The following is a 20,253-nucleotide window of genomic DNA, read 5'->3' as shown; positions in this document are numbered from 1 at the left end:
TCCAAATTCCTGTGCAGTGTGCTCTCTCCACACATAGGCAGTGAAAGAGATTTTTTTTCTCAGAAAAGATAACTGCTTTATTCTGAATCAAAATCAACTTCTGTTTCTAAAACACCAAAAGGTAAATGAAAAATCAAATTGAACCATTATACTACTTAATGATTATATACATCTTAACTATCTAATCAGAATAGCTCTTTCTAATTTTTCCTGGCCACCTTTCCAAAATAATTGACCAGAAATTCATAAAACTGTGCCCAGTAATTGTGGGCAATATTCAGATGTTAAATAAGTTACTGGGAAGAAAGAGTGATCGGGTCTTGATTGGTACCAGGACTAAGCAATGACTATAAATAAAAAATAAAAAGGAAATAATATATTTCTATGTAAATCACATGCCATTCATACATATTTTTATTTTTAACTCATCCATTATTGTGACCTGCCCTTTAACTATTGCATTTTTTTCGTCTTTGCATATTTGAAAGACTTTTATTCAGTTCTGGAAAATTCCATTATAAGGTTGCAGAATGCTAAATGAAGAGTTAAAAATACGTGATTTTCTCAAATCTTTACTTAAAGACATTTAGCATGTGATGATAATCACCACATGGAAAGACTACTGAATTTTTCTGTGCTTTCAATAATGCATAGGTAAAATAGTAAGAAAAAAAAACTTCATATATACACATATCTGTACTACAAATGTTACTGTATTGATCCCATATTCAGAGAAATTTCTCAAGTTAAAAATTAAATTATCTCTTACATTATGAGTCTCATGTAAAAAAAAAAAAAAAAAAACCTAAAATTCTGTATTTAAACAGAGCTATGGGATCTCCTAGCAGTTGATCAAAAAATAATCTTTAAAGACACCCTCAAGTAATGTATCAGTAATGTTTGTAATAAATACTGGGATCATTTCTATAACTCAATGAACACAGTAAAGTAAATAAGAGTCCATCTGAACCGTAAAAAGCAGTGCAAAAACACTAACCAGCAAATTCAATCAGGCATAAACCAAGGGTGCTGATTGCCTGTGATAATAAGAATTAATTTTATATCCTAAAGGTGAGCTTCAAATACCAATTCACAGGAGCATGTAGCAGTTTGGAAGACATATGCAGTGTAATTAAAAGGGCTGTGCCCTTGTCTTCACATTTCTTAGCAAAGTAGCTATGACACTATCACATCCAAAGCAATTCTTCAGCCCAAGCACTCTCAGATTCCTCACCCATAAACTCTCTTCAGTTTCCATCATGCTACAATAACTTATATTTTTAGTTTCTGAAAGCAAAGCATTAAATATTTCACCTTAAATAAGAATGGCAAAGTTGCCAATAACACCAAATTCCTGAAAAAACTGAACCGTCTGCCCTTAGTTACTAAGCTGCTTGTGTGGATTTCTTTTTAACCATAGTCTGACCCCTGATAGCACTGGAGACAGTCAGAAGTGAAAAGGACAGGGAATGAGTGTGGTCTGCTAGAACAGAAAGACTGGATGAAAGTCTGGATGTCACCAAGGGAAAAGGAAGGTCAGGCTCCACAGGTTTTTTCCTCCCAGGAATGAGAAAAAAGGAAAAGGAATCAGCATTAGAACACAACAACCCTGCAACTTTTTTCAGCTCTCGGGCAGAATCTCAGTTCTCCCAATTACGTTTTTCTTTCCAAAGCTACATCTATTACCTGCTCTTCACCTGAAATGTCTCTCAGTTTCCATTTCATTGACATGTCACTTTCTAAAGATGAAATATGTCCAGGCTCTCTTTCCTTCCTCTTTCGGCACAGTCTTTCAGAGAAAGACCAGGCTCACTCACTTTTCTCCTGTTCTCACAGTGAAGCTCAGCCTGGTAATCAAACTTTCAACCTTTCTGCTACCCAAGGAGCTACCTAAATCTCTGTGTGACTGCTGAGGTAGTCGATAGGACTCTAGCCTTTTAAGATTGTTTCCAAAGATAGAGATTTCCATTCTCAGGAGCTCCCTTCTTCCCTTGGTGCTGAATGAAAAAGATTACCTTGGAGTTCTGGAAGGAAGACTTGAAAGAGCAGCTTTCATGTCAGCAAAGCTGTAATGACTAGCATGCAGGTATATTGTTGTTCACTAAAAACCCGTCTAGGAGGAAACCACTAGCAATCCCATTTCTGTTTTGGTGTGGCTGCATCTAGCAATGTACTGGCACAGTGTGGTTCAGAGACTCTTGATAGTGCTGCTCCCTATCATCTTGTTTTCTCCACAGTAAATATATAATCCTTTACTGCTGCATGTGTGGCAGACACCAGAGTTTTCCAGTCAAAGAACTTCCACATCTGATCTGTGAATCTATGGATTCACCTGTTAACACAGTAGGGTCTATCATGTAATATCAATAGGAGCTGTTAGCTGTCAAGTATCACTTCTTATTTCAGTGATGGTGTTAAAGCTTGAAATCAAGGAAATAGGTCTAGCATGTTAATGAAAAAAAGAGCATAATAGGCTTGTACCACAAATTATGATACATTTTTTGTTCCACATCAGAAGCTGGTACAGTCACAGGAGCAATTTGCTTTAAGAATAGTCAAGGAAAAGCAGTTTCCTCCAGTTTTTAATATAAAGTTATTTTTTACTGCATGAATACTACCAAAAGGACTGTACATTTCACCTTTAGATGAAGGTACTTCAATCTGGACAATGGTAAGGGGACTAAAAAGGAACCAGAAATTGGCTTGTCTTTGTGTTGTACATTTACTGAATATTTTTACTACTTCAGTCATTTTCATTTACATAAATGAAGCTTTTCTTTTTCATATAATCATTCTTGTCCCCAAGGCCTCTCTGCAAATGTAGTAACACTTCAGCAAACGGTAACTGAAGCTGGAAAAAATTTACAGCAAAATGCCATTTTTAAAGGGTCTAATGATACATACTGTAGAGGCAAGATTTTTGAAGTCACTATACAGAAACTTATTCCCTGTAGGAATGAGAGACCTGAGGATTTAGAACCATATCATATTGGCTGCCACTTCTTCAACCCTCTAGGCAGTAGCTTTCCACAGCAAACTTTGGTTTCATGTGACCATAAAACCCCTGATTTTCAAAAAGGGAACATCCTGAAGAACTCAAAGAGAAAGAAAATAAATGGAGTGCACCAAAAAATCACAGTAGGAGTGTTTCTTGTTCCATAGCAAGATCAACTGCTATCAGATCCTTTCCAGAGGTGCCCACTCCATTCATGCTAGCCTGAACTCACTTTAGCTCTACAGCTGCTGCTCCCCTCATACCTCAAGGCAATGACATAATGAAGAGTAGTTGCAGAGAAGACATCTTGCAGAGAAGAAATAACTTTCAGAATTTTAACAAGGTTTTTATGTTTTCTATTTTCATTTCTCATAGCCACATGTTTTTGCAAAAGAAATATCTGATACCTGATTTAACCATTTAGGTTTTTTTGCCTTATGACAGCTATTTATGTTCTTAGTGGCCAGTGGTCAGCAGTCATTAGCAAAAAACAGGTACCAGCAATGCTGCACTCTGGCATGATATGATACACTGTGGCTTGTGCATTTCCATTTTAGTCATTCTAAATGTGATCAGTTGAAGTCAGTGGAAGACAAAACCAGAAATCATTTGGTGACTCACTGGCTGATTTAGGAGATAATTCAAGTTTTGGGTTCAACTGCTGGACCAGGACTGTAGGGAGTTTACTAATTGTGATTTTGCGAGGGTTAAATTCCAGAAATATCATGTCAGGTAGGAATAAGAAGATTTGTAGAAGTGTTCTAAAGATACTGCAAAGTAAAATCTCCTGTAGCTTCACTTCTACACATTTTTCTTCCATTATTTTCTTTCTTTCGGTCTCAAATGGAAGTTAAAAATCAAACATATCTTTCTTATCTTTTCATGATTCAACTCCTCATCTTGTTACCATACCAACTGAATTTGAACTGCATTAAATGCTGTTCAAATTTCAGCTTTAACTTAAATACTAGAGACTCAAAACATCAAATAAATTCTGAACTGGCAGACTGATGCAGTGATTTTTCCAGAGCTGACTGTACCGCCAACACAGTAGTTATTCATTCTCTGTTGAAAGTGAAGGAGTAAGTTTTTTTTTTTCTTCCTAAAATAGACAGGTTTCCTGTGTAAAGAAGTAGGTTAGTTTTCTGTAAGTTTTTTTGTGGGAGGATAAAGAAGTGGATAACACCATCCTCATTTCGTTTTCTAAAGCTTTCAGCCAGAGCCCTCAAGAATTTTGATAGCCATTAGCAGTGGCATCCCTTTGTTCTTTCAATTTTAGATATTTACAAAACTTGTTTTTCTCTTCTGTTTTTAGCACAAGAAGAATGGGCCACGACCCGTTCCAGCCTAAAGGCACCACCTCCAAGGTCAGCCAGAGGGGGATACAGGGAACACCCCTATGGTAGATATTGAAGGTCCTCCTCATCTGTGACCTCATCTCAAAGACAATTAATAGCCTGTGGTCTCCACATAAACAGCAACAAGACAAGTAATAGTCCATTTCTTTTCTATCCTAGGAATTACTGCTCATTATTATCCTATGTACTACTTGTATTTCCGATAACATTGGCGTGACATTGGCATTAGTATTATTTTATAACACGGACTTAAAAAAAACAGAGACAAAAAACCTTTGGCAAACATTGTCTATAAACTATTCAAAGATGATGTTCTGTTGGTTGTATTCATTGCTGTGTGTAACTAAAAAGCATGACACTGTTACAGCTCTTGAGTCTCTCTACATACTAGTTAAGGCTGAGTTTCTGTTTAGGGTTGCTGAAAGACTGTAATATGATTTTTTTTTTTTAGCCAGACAATAATCAAGCTGTAGATAAGATGTTTTAACCTGTCTTTTTTAATATATGTTAGTTTAGATTAAGATGCTCGATATTAAGTTTGTAAATTTAATTTTAAATGCTGTTTTAATGGGGTTGAAAACAAGCAGCTACTGTATGTATGTAGCTAACTGAAGTTGTTCAGTGTTTTAACCTGTATTTGTTAAAAAAAATCACTTAAAGTTCCATGTGTAAGCTTCTCTAAATAGGAAACCATAATTTTGTCAAATATGTTTGCCATAATTTGTCAATAAAGCTGAAACCTTTTGTAACAAACTAAATTTGGAATTACTTGTTTTCTAGCTTTAAATGCCTGCTTTATTTCTTTTTCAAGAGATGCCTAAAATGTTTTTATATAAAAATTACAAAAATGAACCCAAGCCTGTTTTAAGATTTTTTGTGTAAGACTTTAAAAGTTGTATTAATAACTTCTGGTTGTTAAATAATATAAAAGTTAACAAACTAAACTGTTACATGAATCATGGTTAGTATCCACTAATGTATAACATGTTAATGGAAAAAAATGCTTTAGAACAATAAATGGATTTTAAACTATCCTTTAAGCTTGATCTTGCTAAACACAAACTCTGATTGACTTGTTTGTATTAGCATGTCTCTCGTGAGAATGTAATGGAGTTTAAAGAGGTAAGAATACCACTTACCACTGTTAGACTGTCTAAATGCTAGTTCTTCAACCTTTGAGTTTCCCCGCACATTAAATATCCCATTCAACATGTAAGCATTGCATAGATTCACCTATTTGTTTTCACTCAGAAGAGTGCGTTGACTGCATTTTTCGTAGTATATAACAATTTGTCTTGATAAACAAATCATCAGTGTCACTGCCCAGCTGTTGGTACTCAACTTCAAAAACTTTATTTGTAATTTTCAGTGCTAAATATCACCGCCCTTGAAGGCAGTTTAGAGGGCTGATATTTCTTTTGAGACTATCAGACTTGATGGCTGATGATTGTTAAGGAAATATGTCGCAGGACTCAAAGGATGACTAAACGTTAAACAGGTAACACTAATAGTAACTCTGTAATTTTGAGTATGCAACAGTAATGTAAAATATTCTCAGTTATTAAGTTACTGATAGTTAAAAAAGTAAACCTCTACCAAAAGATAACAAATAGGTATATAGGCTATTAAAACAACTAATTAACATTAACTAGTGACAACAAAATTATTCTACAATATATAACCCTCAAGGTAATAAACAGAACTAAAATTAACAATAATAGTAATGCAACTCTTGCTAACAACAAATATATAACCTAAATTTTGATGAAGAAAAAAAAAAAAAAAGAACAGAAGACTTGATGGTAGGGATGCCAAAACTGTTAATCCTTTCAGTACAGTCTTTTTGTTTACAGTGGCTTTTTGTCAATGTGATTGGTTTACTTTTTTGATGCGACTAAAGTACAGGCCGATTGCTGTTCAGTTTGTGAACAAAATCTCTTGCAGCTGGAGTTGCATGCTAGCTCTGTTTGAATAGTTTATGATGAGTATGTTTTGTCCTTTGAAGTGTTAAAGTGAATTTAGTAGGCTACATGATGGTTACATTGAGTTTATTCTGTCTCACTATTTCAGGGACTCACAGGCACTGGAGAGCTAAGCAGCAGATCTGCTGGGAGGTGGTCAGGTAAGCTCTGCTGCATCTCAGGGGGTTTTCCTGTTTCCTGTTTTATCTCTGCATTTGTTTTTTACTAACACACAAAAATGTATTCAGCTACAGTTATTAAAAAAAAATGTCTTTCCAGCAATTTTTCTCTGTGTATCAGCATAGTGATCATGGTATAATGGCAATCAAAACATTTACATGTGTGTTATGATACTCTTCATTCCAATAAAAAAAAGTCCTGTCATGTCTAGCCTTTTAGTGGTAAATATTAAGATGGTGTACTTTTTAACTGCTTTTGCTAAAAACAGGAGCTTCTGTTTATTAAAAGCATGCCTACATTTTGGCTTGTCACATAGCAAAGAAAAATGCAATGCTGGATTGTCTTTGCTTCTGAAAATACTTTACATTTCTTCCTATGAAAATTGTATCTGTATAGAGACAGGAAGTTTGTTATTTATTCTTATGCTTGGTTTTTCTGTTTTATTCTTTAGAATGGCAGGGACATTTAGGTATTATTATGCAATGGCATGAATGGAGGCATTACTTACATTTCTCTGTTATATACCCTTAAACATAAAGGTTCTTGAATAGACTTCAGTTTATATTTGAGATTTTTGACTGAAGACAAATGTCATTGCTGGAAACAAAAAAAAATTCAGCTGAGTTAAAACTTTGTCCATGGACTCAGAAGTGTGAATCTAATCACAATACAAAAAGTACAAATTCTTGCCATCATTCTTAACAACATAAGATCACACAAATACACAATCCTAGACACATTTATTACTCTGGCATCTTTTCCCATGACTGTGGTCTGGATGATGTAACATTTTCCAGGTTTGGTGGTATTCAACAGTTACTTACAAACCACAAGTTCTATTGTATAACAAGATATAAAGGGTTTAATTTTCCTCTCCAAAGAGTTGCCTCAAGATCTTTATAAATTGTTTTTATTGATGTGCTACAACCACCCTGCAGACCAAAGTGATATAGTATGGCATTAAGGTTTGTCTCCATATTACAGTCTCATCAGTGTGAGTGTACCACTGTAGGAAAATCTTCCATCTACCCCCCTTGCATGTAATTACACTAATTTGCTTTGGTCAGTATATATCTCTACAGAAAAGAAAATACTTTCCATTGCTATAAATAGTTTTATGCTGGTATAACTGTGATTATAGATTATTATGTATTATAGATTATATTATATAACTATTCCAGGAAATTCTTCTATGCCTTGCTGAAATGATTAATAACACAAAGCTGTGAGCAGGTCTTACCTGATGTAAGTGAGATCCAGGGCAAAGTAGACAGAATTAATTTCTCAGTTGTGCATCACATTTTATGTGAGGGTAACTACTGTGAACTCCTTGAGGATGGACTTCAATAAATAAAGCTTTATAGCAGAGCAGTGTCCTTTAATATTCCTGTCTCCAAGGCTGCTTTGTAGCCATTACTTGTCTAAATTTAAAAAATGGCAGAAAATGTCAGTAAAATGATGCATTGTGAAATACTCTTACATAAGAATTATTTTGAAAAAGTAGGTTAAGTCAGTGCAAGCAAGCAACTGTTTATGCAAACATTTTTTCTATTGATTTTCAGGAAAACAGTGTGAAAAATTACCCAAGACTGCATGTGCTGTTCAGTGCTAACTAAAAGTATATTTCACGACTGTTTCTAAAAAAGTCTTGCAGTTAATCAGAAAAACTTGCCTTAAGAAAAACATAAAATTTATTAATTTTTTGGAGAGTAACAAGAGAGTCTGAGTATTCTAATTACAGCTGTCTTCAGGTCTTCCATGAAAAGCTGTGACACATTCCACACATCCACCATCAGGTCAACCACAATTCTGAGGTCCTGAAAACTTATGTGCACCACGAGAAAAATATAATTTCACTCATGCTACAGATCACTCCAAGACACTTGTCACCAACCAAACATTTTGTCTGGCTTAACTCACCTACCAATTAGTTTAGTTTTGTTCATAATACAAAGAAGAAAGCAATGTAAAATACCAAAATAAATAATTGAAAAACACCGGGAAAGGGAAGTTAAAAATGCAAAATTTTTGTTCAAATATTTCTGAGATTTTTTTGTTTGTCTGTGTTGTCCTCATATGTGGAACAGTTTGGTCTGTAGAAGACAGTAGTGCTATATGGGTTTTTTGCACTTCTTTAGTAGTTAAATCAACAAATTCTGTTTTGTTTAGCAGCCTTGTCGCATGTATTCAAGAGCCATTCTAACTGGAAAAAATAGGTATTTCTAGAGCAGCAACTTTTATTAGAAAATTAAGTAGCACCATATAACTCTTTCCTATTTGGCTTATTTTACAGTGTTTAAACAAAGATCTTAAATCTTCATATGAATAAATGAAGACCCTCAGGAAGCTCTGTGTATCTGACCTTACCACAGAGGATATTGGCAATGTTTCTGTAGCTTAATGAGGTTTTCAACCTCCATTCAGAGTGACAGAGCTACAGCCATAAAGCCAAGTGATCTCTACCCCTTTACTCTACGCCCTTCCCATAGCCCAGCCACAGTTACTCCACTTTATTTAGGCACGTGCTGACTTCCAAACTGCCTAACACTGATGTCAGTGATGGGGAGAGGGGGCTTGAGGAGCACATCCCTGTGTCTGTGGTAGCTCTGAGGAGGTGGATGTGCAGACCTCGTGAGCGAGCACGGCAGGATGGAAGGGGCTGTGTCTGCATTGCCAGGGAGCTGCCAAACCACGGCCAGGACTGAGCTACTGAGCTGCATATCAGGAACTGAGTAAAGCAACCAAGTTACCATTAGGATCAGGATAATTAACATATATGAGTGCACCCGTTGAAAGGCTTATTATTTCATCCTGATAATATGGATTTATGGTAGTCCTCATGAAATACCATCCAGGATTATTATTTGAAGGTTGAAATCAAGAACAAGTAACCAATGTATTGTGTTCAAATAAAAACCTATTTGGTCTACAATAGTGACGTATTTCCTTCATGTTTGACAGTAACAGTGTTGTTTTGTGAACTGTCTTTCTAAGAAGTCCAAAGTCTTGCAAGATTCAAATATTGCAGCTACAAAATTATAAATGGAGGTAAAGGAGAATCATCAAATTAGCTAAACATTGGAGTGAAAAAATCTTTGACATTGACTGAAAGAAGCCTGTGATCCATTAAGGAAAGGAAGCCCTAGAACATTTTCCATATTATATTGCATTAACATGCAGAAACAAGTCAAGACTGTATAAAGGTTAAGTTGGGACAGCACTGGATATCAGTGTTCTTCATGCAGCCTTCCTAGAGATAACTCATAATCTGTAAAGCTAACTGGTAAATTTCCTTTTGTTTATGGAAAAATACTGTGTAAAAGGAAAGGGCAACTGAGAAACTCTACCTAAATTTTCTTAAATAGCTACATATTTTGGCAGAAAATTGTTCTCCTGTTGTCTTCTGTAATTTCTTTTGTGAAAGAAATACCAGATCTAAACAAGATTATAATCTCTTTAAACAATCTGTTTGCTAACAACTTCTTAGCAAAGATGTTGAAGAAAACAGGTTTGGCTTTTTTAATAAGCATTACCTGAATTCTTCTATAATGTTGTGGAACTTCAATAAATGGCTCAAGACTGCAAGAAGATAAGGCAGTTTGGGGAAAATATTCATAAATTCAGAATCACAGAATAGGTTATAAATGAATCCTAAGTGACAGAGAACCAATTTATCCCTATATCAGAATCTATGGATTTTTAGGGATCAGGAGGACTGAGTTGATTTGTAGATCCATTTTTTTTCAAGGTAGGATTAAAAAAAAAAACTATTTCACTTACAAATTACAAAGGTTTTACACAAAAAGAAAGTCTGTAATTTGAAAGGTTGGCTGTACTTAATGTCCAAAGAATAAAGATGATATTTGTTATTATTTCCTGTCATCCTCTGTTGTCAGCAGATTAATCAAAGTACAAAAAGAACCCAAATTAACAAGTAAAATCACAGGAAAAACTGAAAAATATTTGAATATTGAATGGAAAAATAATGCTAATGTCTTCTGAAATTTTTTGTCCTCCATTAAAAACTCAGATGCACTCTGTGACTTCTGTCAGTTATTGAAACCCAAGAGTTATCAGAAAAAGTGTCACATTTTCCATTTTCCTGTACTGGTCTGCTGAGATAGAACAGGCACACAGGTAACTTTCTCAAACCAGTTATGGCTGCAGAGATGATCATCATCATCCACCCTGTTCTTAGCTAATTAAATTTTTCTAGTCATTACTGTTTATCATTGGAACCCTTCAGAAAGCTCTGAAATCATTAAGCCTTTCCTTTTCCTTCAATTGGTTTTGCTTCTGGTCCTGGCAGTCAGATGCTAACATTCATTTGAAACATTAGGGAAGATGATTCCTACTGAAAGATTTGCTAATCTACATAGCTATTAGACAATTTATGAGCTTTGCTCCTGAGAATGCTGGCATCTTTTTGTGGAGACATTGTGTACAGTATTTATGTTCTGAAACCATGGAATCTGAAGATGAACTGTGCCTGCCAATATGAATACAGGAAAGATTTTCTGTCCTTTCACAGTCTCTGGTGGACTAAGTTATTTTTATTACATCTTGGCAGAACATATTGAAGTATATCTCTTAATTGTGCATATCTGGAGCAAAGTCTTCATTCTCAAAGAGAAGCAATTTTTGTCAACTTAAGCATAAGAAATACAGATTTCTAAACTTCTACTAAAAACATGTCACTGTTTCAAAGGTTTTTTTTCTTATATAAATCTTTTTAAAAGGCTGTGTTGTGTAGTTCTGGAAAGACATAAATGCCTCCTTTCCTAGAATAATTGAGTTGATTTTGAAACTTAGTATGCTTTACCAGAGAAGAGCAAGATTTGTTGAAAATGCAATTGCAGACATATTTCAAATATGTAAATCAGAAGGAAGGTTTATTGGAAGAAGATCACACCCATGCTGTAATGGTATAGGTCATTATTCACATATTAAAATGATAAATATGAAAGAAAAAGATGTGCAGTCGATCATCTGCATGTGCCCTAAGAACTTTTCAAGCTGCTATGTGGAAACAAAGAGAACTTTCTAAAATCTTTTCACAACATTTGGATGTACAAGGAAAATAGAAATGCTTCATTACCCTGATAAGAGTAGAATTAATTATGAAAACGATGTTTCTTGTTTATTTCTGTGGCTGCTGTACTTTATTGATTTAATGGAGGAATAGTTTCTTGTTGTACAGTATTATTATACAGTGTGAGAATAGCTGTTTCTATCTTGTTTGGCGCTGTTGTTGCCAGGCTGGATGCATCAGCTCATGATGGATGGCTCACTCAGAGGAAAGCAGTGGATACTTCTGTTCCATGCCCCTGCCCTTCACACTGTGTCACCACCAGCAAGGCAGAGGTGCAGACTGCTGAGCTGCTCATCTGGGACTCAGCATTTGGGTGGGCTTGCTTTCTTTACTTCTGCACAGCACACAGAAAAACCTGTGCAGATATTTTGTATCATGGTTTACTGTATTCACTTTTAACTCCACATTCATTGCTCAGCTAATAATTCTCTGTATATCTTCCTGAACCTTATAACAATCCTGTACAACCAGTGGCAAAATTCAGTGAAAAGGTCTTGCCAATGCAGCGTCTTTCTTTTTCATTTATTTTTTTCACTTTTTTTTCTCTTCTTCCCAGAAGAATATAATGTTTCATATACCAATTTTAGCTGAAAAGATAATCAAGGACACTGTCATTCAAATGAAATGCTGCTATTTGCTAATAATACAGGAATTTAGTGTGGCATTCTCTGAATATTTAAAACTGATAGGTTTCTTTTTATTATTCTGTATGGTATTTTGAGTATTTAATGCCTTTTTAATATCTGGTTTAGAATTCATGATGTAAAGATACAAACAACTGACAGGAATGTTGTATTCCATTGAATTCCTGCTGTTAAGCAAAGTAGCTTTCTGATGGAGAATTTAATCCTGCAGATCTTACTCAGGTTTCATATACTAAAAATCCCTGCTGACATCAAGGACTGAAAAGGGAAGATGAAATTCAGAATGTGATCTGTATTCAGTTTTATAATTTAATTAAATTCAAACAGAACACTTAGCTGTGAAGGACTGGACTGTATTATTCCAGCCCATGTCCTGCTTAGCATCAGTGTGAAATAACTTTGATCCAGGAAGAGTACTTTAGATACAGTACCATATCAAGATTTTACTTTTCATGTCATCATAACCAATTTTCCCACATGTAGGAAAAATATTTAGTTGAAGGTACTTGCTTGGCACTGCTGCTGGCTCAAATCTCAACTTGGCAATCCAGTTCATCTGTTCATGGTAGTCACCACTTTATTTTCATGACAACTATCAAATTTCTGAAGGAGGCACATTACTTTTTGTATCACTGAACTTGATTGCAGATCTAAGGCAAAAGTGGGTTGCCCATTAGGCTGTGAAGCCATGTGGGGTACACGCTTTAGGGAACCTTGTGCTCATTTGAAAGAGCTGTGGGCATCCCAATAATGCTGCATAGTCCTTAAAAGCTGAAATAGCACCTACAGAGCTTAAAAGAAAATTGTTGCACTGAAGTCAAAATACTTACTAAAGGCAGCAGGTATTTATTTCAATCTGTGCCTTATAATGGAAAATTAGAAAAACAGTGAAGCTGCATGATTTGGCTAAGGTCACTCAACAGGTCAAAGTGATGTAATAAAGGGCAATTGGCAGAGCAGCAGGTGAGGGGAAGAAGCTGCATCTGAAAATGAAGCACGGGATACATTCTGAGCTGGGATTTGTTTTGAGAACTGAACTCCCTTGTCCACAGTGCCGTTGTGCTGTCATCACTTGGTGCCTGCTGGACTTTAGCAGGCAATTGGATGAAGCCACAGCAGAATGTGTGTGTATAGAGATCCTACATGTACCAGATTTACACTGAAGAATCCTATTATTATTATCTTTATCAATTTCCTTTATAACCCCTATTTTTCTATAGCTGTATCACCTGTTGCCATGGTAAGTTTCTCATGCTGTTTGTCTTTGATAAACAAGAAGGACATCTCGAAACACTGATAAGGGCTTGAGACACTTGGTAATACCCAATGTCCTCCCCATAGCACTGAGCACATTGGACTGGATCCTAAAAACCTACATATTTTTAAAGTTTGTCATGCTGACAGTTTTAGAAATAACAGAAGTTTTATTTTATACCAGTTTAGGGATAATTTTAGATTTGGAGTAGTTCGTTTGGGTTTTTCTACTTTGAAGTCTGCTTAGCTAAAGTAATGGAAATAAGGCACCTGATTTTCTAATACATAGTCAACCAAAAATAACCCTAAGAATATATTTAAGGATCTAGAAAGCAAACAGTTTTTTGGTATAATAACACTTTAAACCAGATTCTTCATCTGGACTTACTTCAATGAATCATTCTTATTCATAGCTCTCACAGATAGAGTACAGAACAAGCTATAATTTGCCATGCCTCCATTTTTCTTGTAAATATACTTTTGGCAAGGCTGGCCATATTATCTACCTTTAAGATGTTCTGTAAATACCACTGTGTCCTCTTCAAGATGATGAATTTTCAAGATGGTAAATTTTCCAAGGTGGGTATGTGCTTAACCCAAGGATTTTGGTCAAAATGCTAAACAGTTCAGAAAAATAATATTTTTTTTCTGTCAGACCTAGAAAAAAATGTTTGGGGTGCATGGTGAAGAGGTCAGGAGAAATATGTAGAACAAGCAAAAGCTCTGTATGTAGTAGCAAATTAGACAACACCAGAATGATCCTATCTCAGATTTATTTTCCCAGTGCTCATATTTTTAATTGCAGTCTTGCCTAAAATACAAGTTGATATCTGTGGAAATGTATAAGGGCTGAGTGCCTAAATTGGCTCTTAGCCACAGAACCACTGGCAGATATTCCCAGTGATTTGGAGAGTGTTTAATGGAAAACAGCTGAGTTTGGCTAAAACAGAGGAATGGATTATATTGTCTTTCAGCATCTCTATCAGCAATTTTTTGTGAGGGTGGACAAATTGCTCAAAGTAAAAGCCTGCTATTGTTGTGGGTTTTGTAGTCTTGAATTCTTTCAAAGACTTTTTGGATCTGATTTTCACCAGTTACAAGTGTCATCATCAGCTGTGCCTGACTGTAAAGTGCTGGTTGAGGTTAGGTGCAAGCCTTGGCTTTTGCAGACAATGTAACAGTGTTGAATATTTTATTTTAACTCAGGAACATAATAAACAATTAGTTACATTTATGAGGTACTATTACCACAAATGACACAGAAAGCCAACTGCAAAAGTCATAATTTTTTCAAGAAAAATTAAAGTTTTGAACTGTTCAGACATTTAATAAAGGAAAAAACACACTGAATAATGAGGATAAAACAAATATTGAAAAGCTCTTCTTTCAGTGATCTTTCTTAGGAATGAAATCAAGCAGAATAAAAAAAAAAACTCAGCCATTTTAAACTCAATGGTTGAAACAAAAAAAAAAACAACAATCTAACAAAATTTGACTCAGACACTGACTACATCAAATCTATACATGACAAGACCTGAATTTGGGTTTCACTGACCTGTAACTGATAGTTAACTAACTTCACAGTGCTTGGCTTACTTTAACTGTTCATTTTGTAAGCCTGATGTTTATATCCACCTAATACTTTTCATCAAAGAAAAATGTTTCCAAGTTTATGAAAAGGTATACACAATTTGCAAGTTGAGGTTTCCTATATCATAGACTTCCTTGGGATCTAAGGAATTCCCCTGAGTGACCCAAAAATTATTTTCTGATTCTTTCATGAAAATCTGTTTGTTTTGGATAATATCATGAGACACCCACAAAGTTCTTGTTTGCCGACTCAATAAACTTGGTAGAAGCTGTAGAAAGATGTCTACATTCCCCTACTCGGCTGATCAGAATTTTTTCCTTCTATGTGAAATTACCTTGGTGTAACACTTGGGGAAATACAGAGCGCATTCATTACCTAGCTTCAAATAACTACTTTTGCTGCTACAGGTAACTAAAGTACCTACACATTCCATGTGATCTTTGCATACAGGAAATAATTCAGAGTACCTAAGCCAGATGCTCTAAAACACTCTCTGGATGTTGACTCGCTGAAGAAAGAAACTAATGTGTTTTAAAAATTCCTCCCTCTCTGGCCTAAATCTTTAAATTTTCTGCCAATTCATTTATTCTAATAAGAACTTATTTAATTAGTCTTTCATAGGCCTGATTTTGTTAATATTATCAAGAAATGAAACGCAACTGCAACTGAACTTGTTTTTACAAGTTCCCATTCTCATCCATACCAGCACTGAGAATTAATTTACTCTGGAAGAATATAATGACTCTGCTTTAATATCTGCATAATGAGTGTTGATGTTCATAAAATTCACCCCCACAAACCTCCTTTTTATATTACATTGCCAAAAGCACACTCATACTACTGTGCAGGGACTATGAGCCTTCATCTCAAGTAAGTGATTGCAGGTACAGAAAAGGTATTGAGGCAGCACCTGATACATTTGTAGCAGTATAAAAATTAAGAATTTAGATGTGGAATCTAAAGAACTATGAAAAAAAAAACCAAAAAACCAAAAACCAACCAAAGAAGCAAATACAAGTGTTTAGTTTGTTCCTTTGCCTCTTTTTTGCTCTGTTGTTCACACTCATCATTTTAGAGATCCTAAGCAGGTCAGGCAGTCCCATTCTACGTGTGCTTTGCAGGGAACAGGAATGTGTTAGAGCTGTATAGCAAATTCCATTGTGTTTTGTGACTGCATTATCTCATAGCATGCAGAATTTGGAAGGTAATGTCTTCCAAGAGTCTTCTGTCACCAGAACTATAACCCTGTGTCACAGAGATGCTATGTGAAGCTACTTAGGTTATTTAAGCAAAAATATTAATGTGACAACTAATTTTATGTTCTTTATTGAATATGTCTACCCAACTTTATCTTGATTTTCAGATGTTTGGAGCCTTAGGGAAGTACTGTACCTTTTGAATGGTGTTCAGGGAATTGAGAGTGCTCAACATCATTTGCAATAAATCACTTGCTTCTGAAGGACAGCCTCAGGTTGGAACTCTCCACAGCCCTGAGTTCTGGACCTTCCATTACTACCTTCTCTAGGATATGCCACTACTCAGATTTATAATGATCTTCCAGTCTATAAGGTGAGCTCTAGTATTTTTCTATATGGTTTTATTTTATGTAAAATTTGAGATAATTAGGTCACATCAGTCTGCAAAAAATAGAATTATTTTAAACTAGTTCATATTTTGTTGCCATTGTAAAAGAGCTTATGCAGAGATGCGTATGATGCTTGTTACTTTGAGACAGGACAGTTTGATTATGTATCTAAATTCTTACACTTTTTCTGTCATAAAGAAATACAACAGTTAATCATCTTCTCACAGAAGCAACACAATAATAAATAAACTGCGTTTTTGCGGTGTGTTGAGCATCAAAAATACTTTAAGAAATTGTCTCCCCTTGGCATGTCAACCTTTGAGACAGTATGTGAAAACTAAATTTTGCAGATCCTGGGGGGTTTTTTGCTTTGCTCTCTACTTGTTCATCTCTGAAAATACTGGTATCTTCTTTGAGCTACTGTGAATTTACTTATTAAGGTTTATATTGTTCAGTTACTGTAGCATTGTTGCTACAAACTATGCACAATGAAAATCTGTTAGAAAGTAAATAAAACTACAGCAGCAACCATTTGGATGAGAAAGAGAAAACAAAAAGGGTCATACCATTAGAGTTTAGGACAGATACAAGTAATTAATTCAAACTTTTATCCAGAATGAGTTAGTTCTTTTGGAGAAAAGGGTGGTAAGTGGTCCTGTAGTTAAAGGCTATGTTCTCTTGCATATCCTGAAGAACATCATGTAATCATATTGGAAATTATAAATCTAACATTTCCTAAATCCTAAATACTGAGTTGTATTTTACTGTAATAAGCTTATATACATCCATATGTCATAGAAAAGTACAATTATAATTATTAAAAAGTACAAGTATAAATATTGCATTTAGTTACTAGAAATGAACTTGTTTCTTCAGCAAATAGCACGTGAAGCAAAAGACCATTGTCACTTGCTGTTGATAGTTAGTGCATCCAGAAGGTCTCAGCTCACAGAATCAGCATCAGTAGCTAATGTGGAGTCCTGCTGTAGCTGGACTCAGCTTCATTTCCTGCACCCTGGTGCAAGCACAGTCCTTCCCTTGTTTCTCCTGACTGCACACCAGAAATGGGCCTGAAGTGTTCCCTGAGGAACAGCATGAAGTCCCCATGTGGGACCCCATTCCCTGTCACCGTGTCTTAAAAAAGGGGTGGCGCTTTTCTGCCCACACTAATTTTGGGTTCCAGTATTGCAAATGGTGATAAAAATTTAAACTATGCCCTGGTTTAGACATGGATTTTTTTTCTCTACAGAGAAAGAGCTAAAAGAATGTGGCCAGAAGCTACTCAAGCCTAGCACTGCTCTAGACTGGAGAAAAAAACTCCGTGGATTTTTCAAGATTCTGTCTCCAGGCTAGAGCTGGAAATAAACCCTAGGTGACAGTATTCACACTCCAGTTTTATGTAGGTTGTGAGTGAGATAAAGAAATATGCAGCTTTCTTAAGGGTTTATTAAGATTGTATTTAAGTGTGTTACCACTGTAAATAGTAATCTAAAGCTCTTGGAAATATTTTTTTATTATTATTCTTTTTGCTTTGCATATAGAAAATGGAAGAAGAAGGGGGAAACTGCACTACATCACAGAATACTATTCATCAGAACCAAAATACTTTTACTTAGAGCCCAAACTCTTAACCATTATACCACATTTCCTAAAATGGTTTACAAGGGGGACTTGGAAGTAGGTGATCATAATTGCCTAAAGGAAATGACCTAGTATCCTTGGAAACTTGAGAGTAGTAATTCCTTTAATTGCAGTAGTAACTGCAGTTTTTAATAAGTGATAAAATATTTCAGAAGGCTGGAAAGCTCTACTTAATTACTTAATATTCCTAGAAGATTAACAAAAGTCTATTGACGAAGAAAGGGGAAGTCTGATTTTTTCCCCCTCCTGAGCAAGATAGAAATTTGTAGCAAAATACCAAGATTCATCTAATTCCATTACTTCCTTGCATTTTCTGATTTTTTTTTTCCAGCTGCATATATGTGTGTGTGTGTATATACACACATATATATACACACACACACACATATATATATATGTACACACATATATATATATATACTCGGTTACTCAGTTCAGGTCCAAAGGACTATTTAAACACTTTTCAGTTATGTGTCAAAAAACCCAAATGAGATTAAATATCCTCTACTGTTTAGAAAATGTTCTTAAATGCCTGGTGAAGACTATGTGGCTGTCTTTCAGGTAACTGAGATTGGGCAAAATTCAAAACATTTAAGGAGCAAAGTTTTCAATTTCAGTTGTGGGTGTTGCTTTCATTAAAAGCTGCAGATTGTGTATATCATGTTGTATCATTAATTAAGTTGTGCAGAGCTGAGAAGAACAAGGCATGAGGCATATGCTAGTCCTTGGAGTTTGAGGTAGCCCAATGCTCTGTTGTCAAGCAAGAAGTTGAAAAGTGGGTGTAGAGAAGCCCAGCCCAATGCACAAGAGCTCTGCTGCGAGCAGACCATTCAAGGCTTCACACTGAGCTTCTCATGCACCTCATTCACCTTGTGGAAATTGGCCCATGGAATTTCCCAAAAGTGAATTTTCTGTACTTCTGTAATTTCTGCTGATTCTTTCCTCTGAAGGCTTTGTTTTTAAATTGGTTGTTTAGTAAAGAAATAGGATTTACTTAGGAGAAGGCACTTCCATTGATAACTCTGAACATTTTTAAAAGAGAGATTAGACACTACTTTCCATATTTGTGCACTTTTGTTTTTAGAAGTACTTACAGCCTGCAGCTTTCACTAGTCTCAGGTTCAGGTTCTCAAAAACCTGGAGTCATAACTGGTATAAAAGATATAAATATATCCTGACCCAAACCAGGATATACTTTTTTGTACTTCTTGTCTTGCATCTTTATACAGATACTGTTGAAATTAATATGTTAAGAGATTTTTGAGACAGGAAGCTAGTACTAATGAAAGCTCAAGAAGTACTGAAAATGCATATATCACATGAATGTTTCGCTATTAGCTGGAATTGCAGCTGAAGTGAGCCTCCTTTATTTTTCTAAGCATCCCTAATGGCTGGGTTATGTTGCTGTAGTCATGCACTATAATGATGATCTACAAAACAGGTAAGTAAATGAGGAGGTAAATTGTGTAAGTATGGGCATTTTTCTCAGGATAGGTAGAATTAAATGTTGGAGAATATTCAGCCTCAAGCTAATAGACATAAGACACTATGGGCCATACCAGCAATAATGAAAGCTCTCAGTCACCCCCAGTCCTTACTGGCGAGTTCTGTAGGTACATCTGTAACCCCTCTGCAGCATCTAAGTTTGGGTGTCTAATCTCTCCTTAAAACACTGATACAGAGATAAATGTTTAGCTAGGGCTGAATCTAGCCTTTAGGCTGTGTCCTGAACTCTCTTTTCTCTCAAAGTCAAATATTATTTTTAGCTTTTATTGACCTGACCATCTGACTCCACTCAGCATTTGTTTCTGGTCAAATGCACTGCTCCCTGTCTAGGGCTAAGCTGACTTACCAAAGAAGTTGTGTTCTTCAGGCATGAAATGGGTTTTTATTACTGAGGTCCACAGTGCAGATCATTGGAAGTTATGTAATAATATGAAGGGACATATAAT

General features: G+C 35.5%; 1 protein-coding gene across 6 annotated transcripts in view; it reads left to right on the top strand.

Moving 5' to 3' along the window:
• KHDRBS2 (KH RNA binding domain containing, signal transduction associated 2) overlaps positions 1 to 20,253 on the top strand; it is a 343,516-nt gene that overhangs the window by 306,890 nt on the left and 16,373 nt on the right. For 2 of the 6 annotated variants that reach the window (XR_010439491.1, XR_010439492.1), the window contains exons 9-11: positions 4,311 to 4,484; positions 6,424 to 6,475; positions 16,439 to 16,644. Coding sequence is in view for 1 of the 6 variants with exons in the window: in XM_064707310.1 (XP_064563380.1) it covers positions 4,311 to 4,408 (98 nt within the window). In the remaining 5 variants the exon portion in view is untranslated. Of the gene's footprint in view, positions 1 to 4,310; positions 5,386 to 6,423; positions 6,476 to 11,752; positions 11,900 to 16,438; positions 16,645 to 17,909; positions 18,021 to 19,680; positions 19,743 to 20,253 lie in introns of those variants that run through there. The other 4 variants (XR_010439490.1, XR_010439488.1, XR_010439489.1 and 1 more) reach the window with 4 other exon arrangements.

Source organism: Zonotrichia leucophrys, chromosome 3 (genome assembly GCF_028769735.1).
Source record: "Zonotrichia leucophrys gambelii isolate GWCS_2022_RI chromosome 3, RI_Zleu_2.0, whole genome shotgun sequence".
In the NCBI taxonomy this organism is placed as follows: domain Eukaryota; kingdom Metazoa; phylum Chordata; class Aves; order Passeriformes; family Passerellidae; genus Zonotrichia; species Zonotrichia leucophrys.
This window is presented reverse-complemented; position numbering and strand designations above follow the sequence as displayed.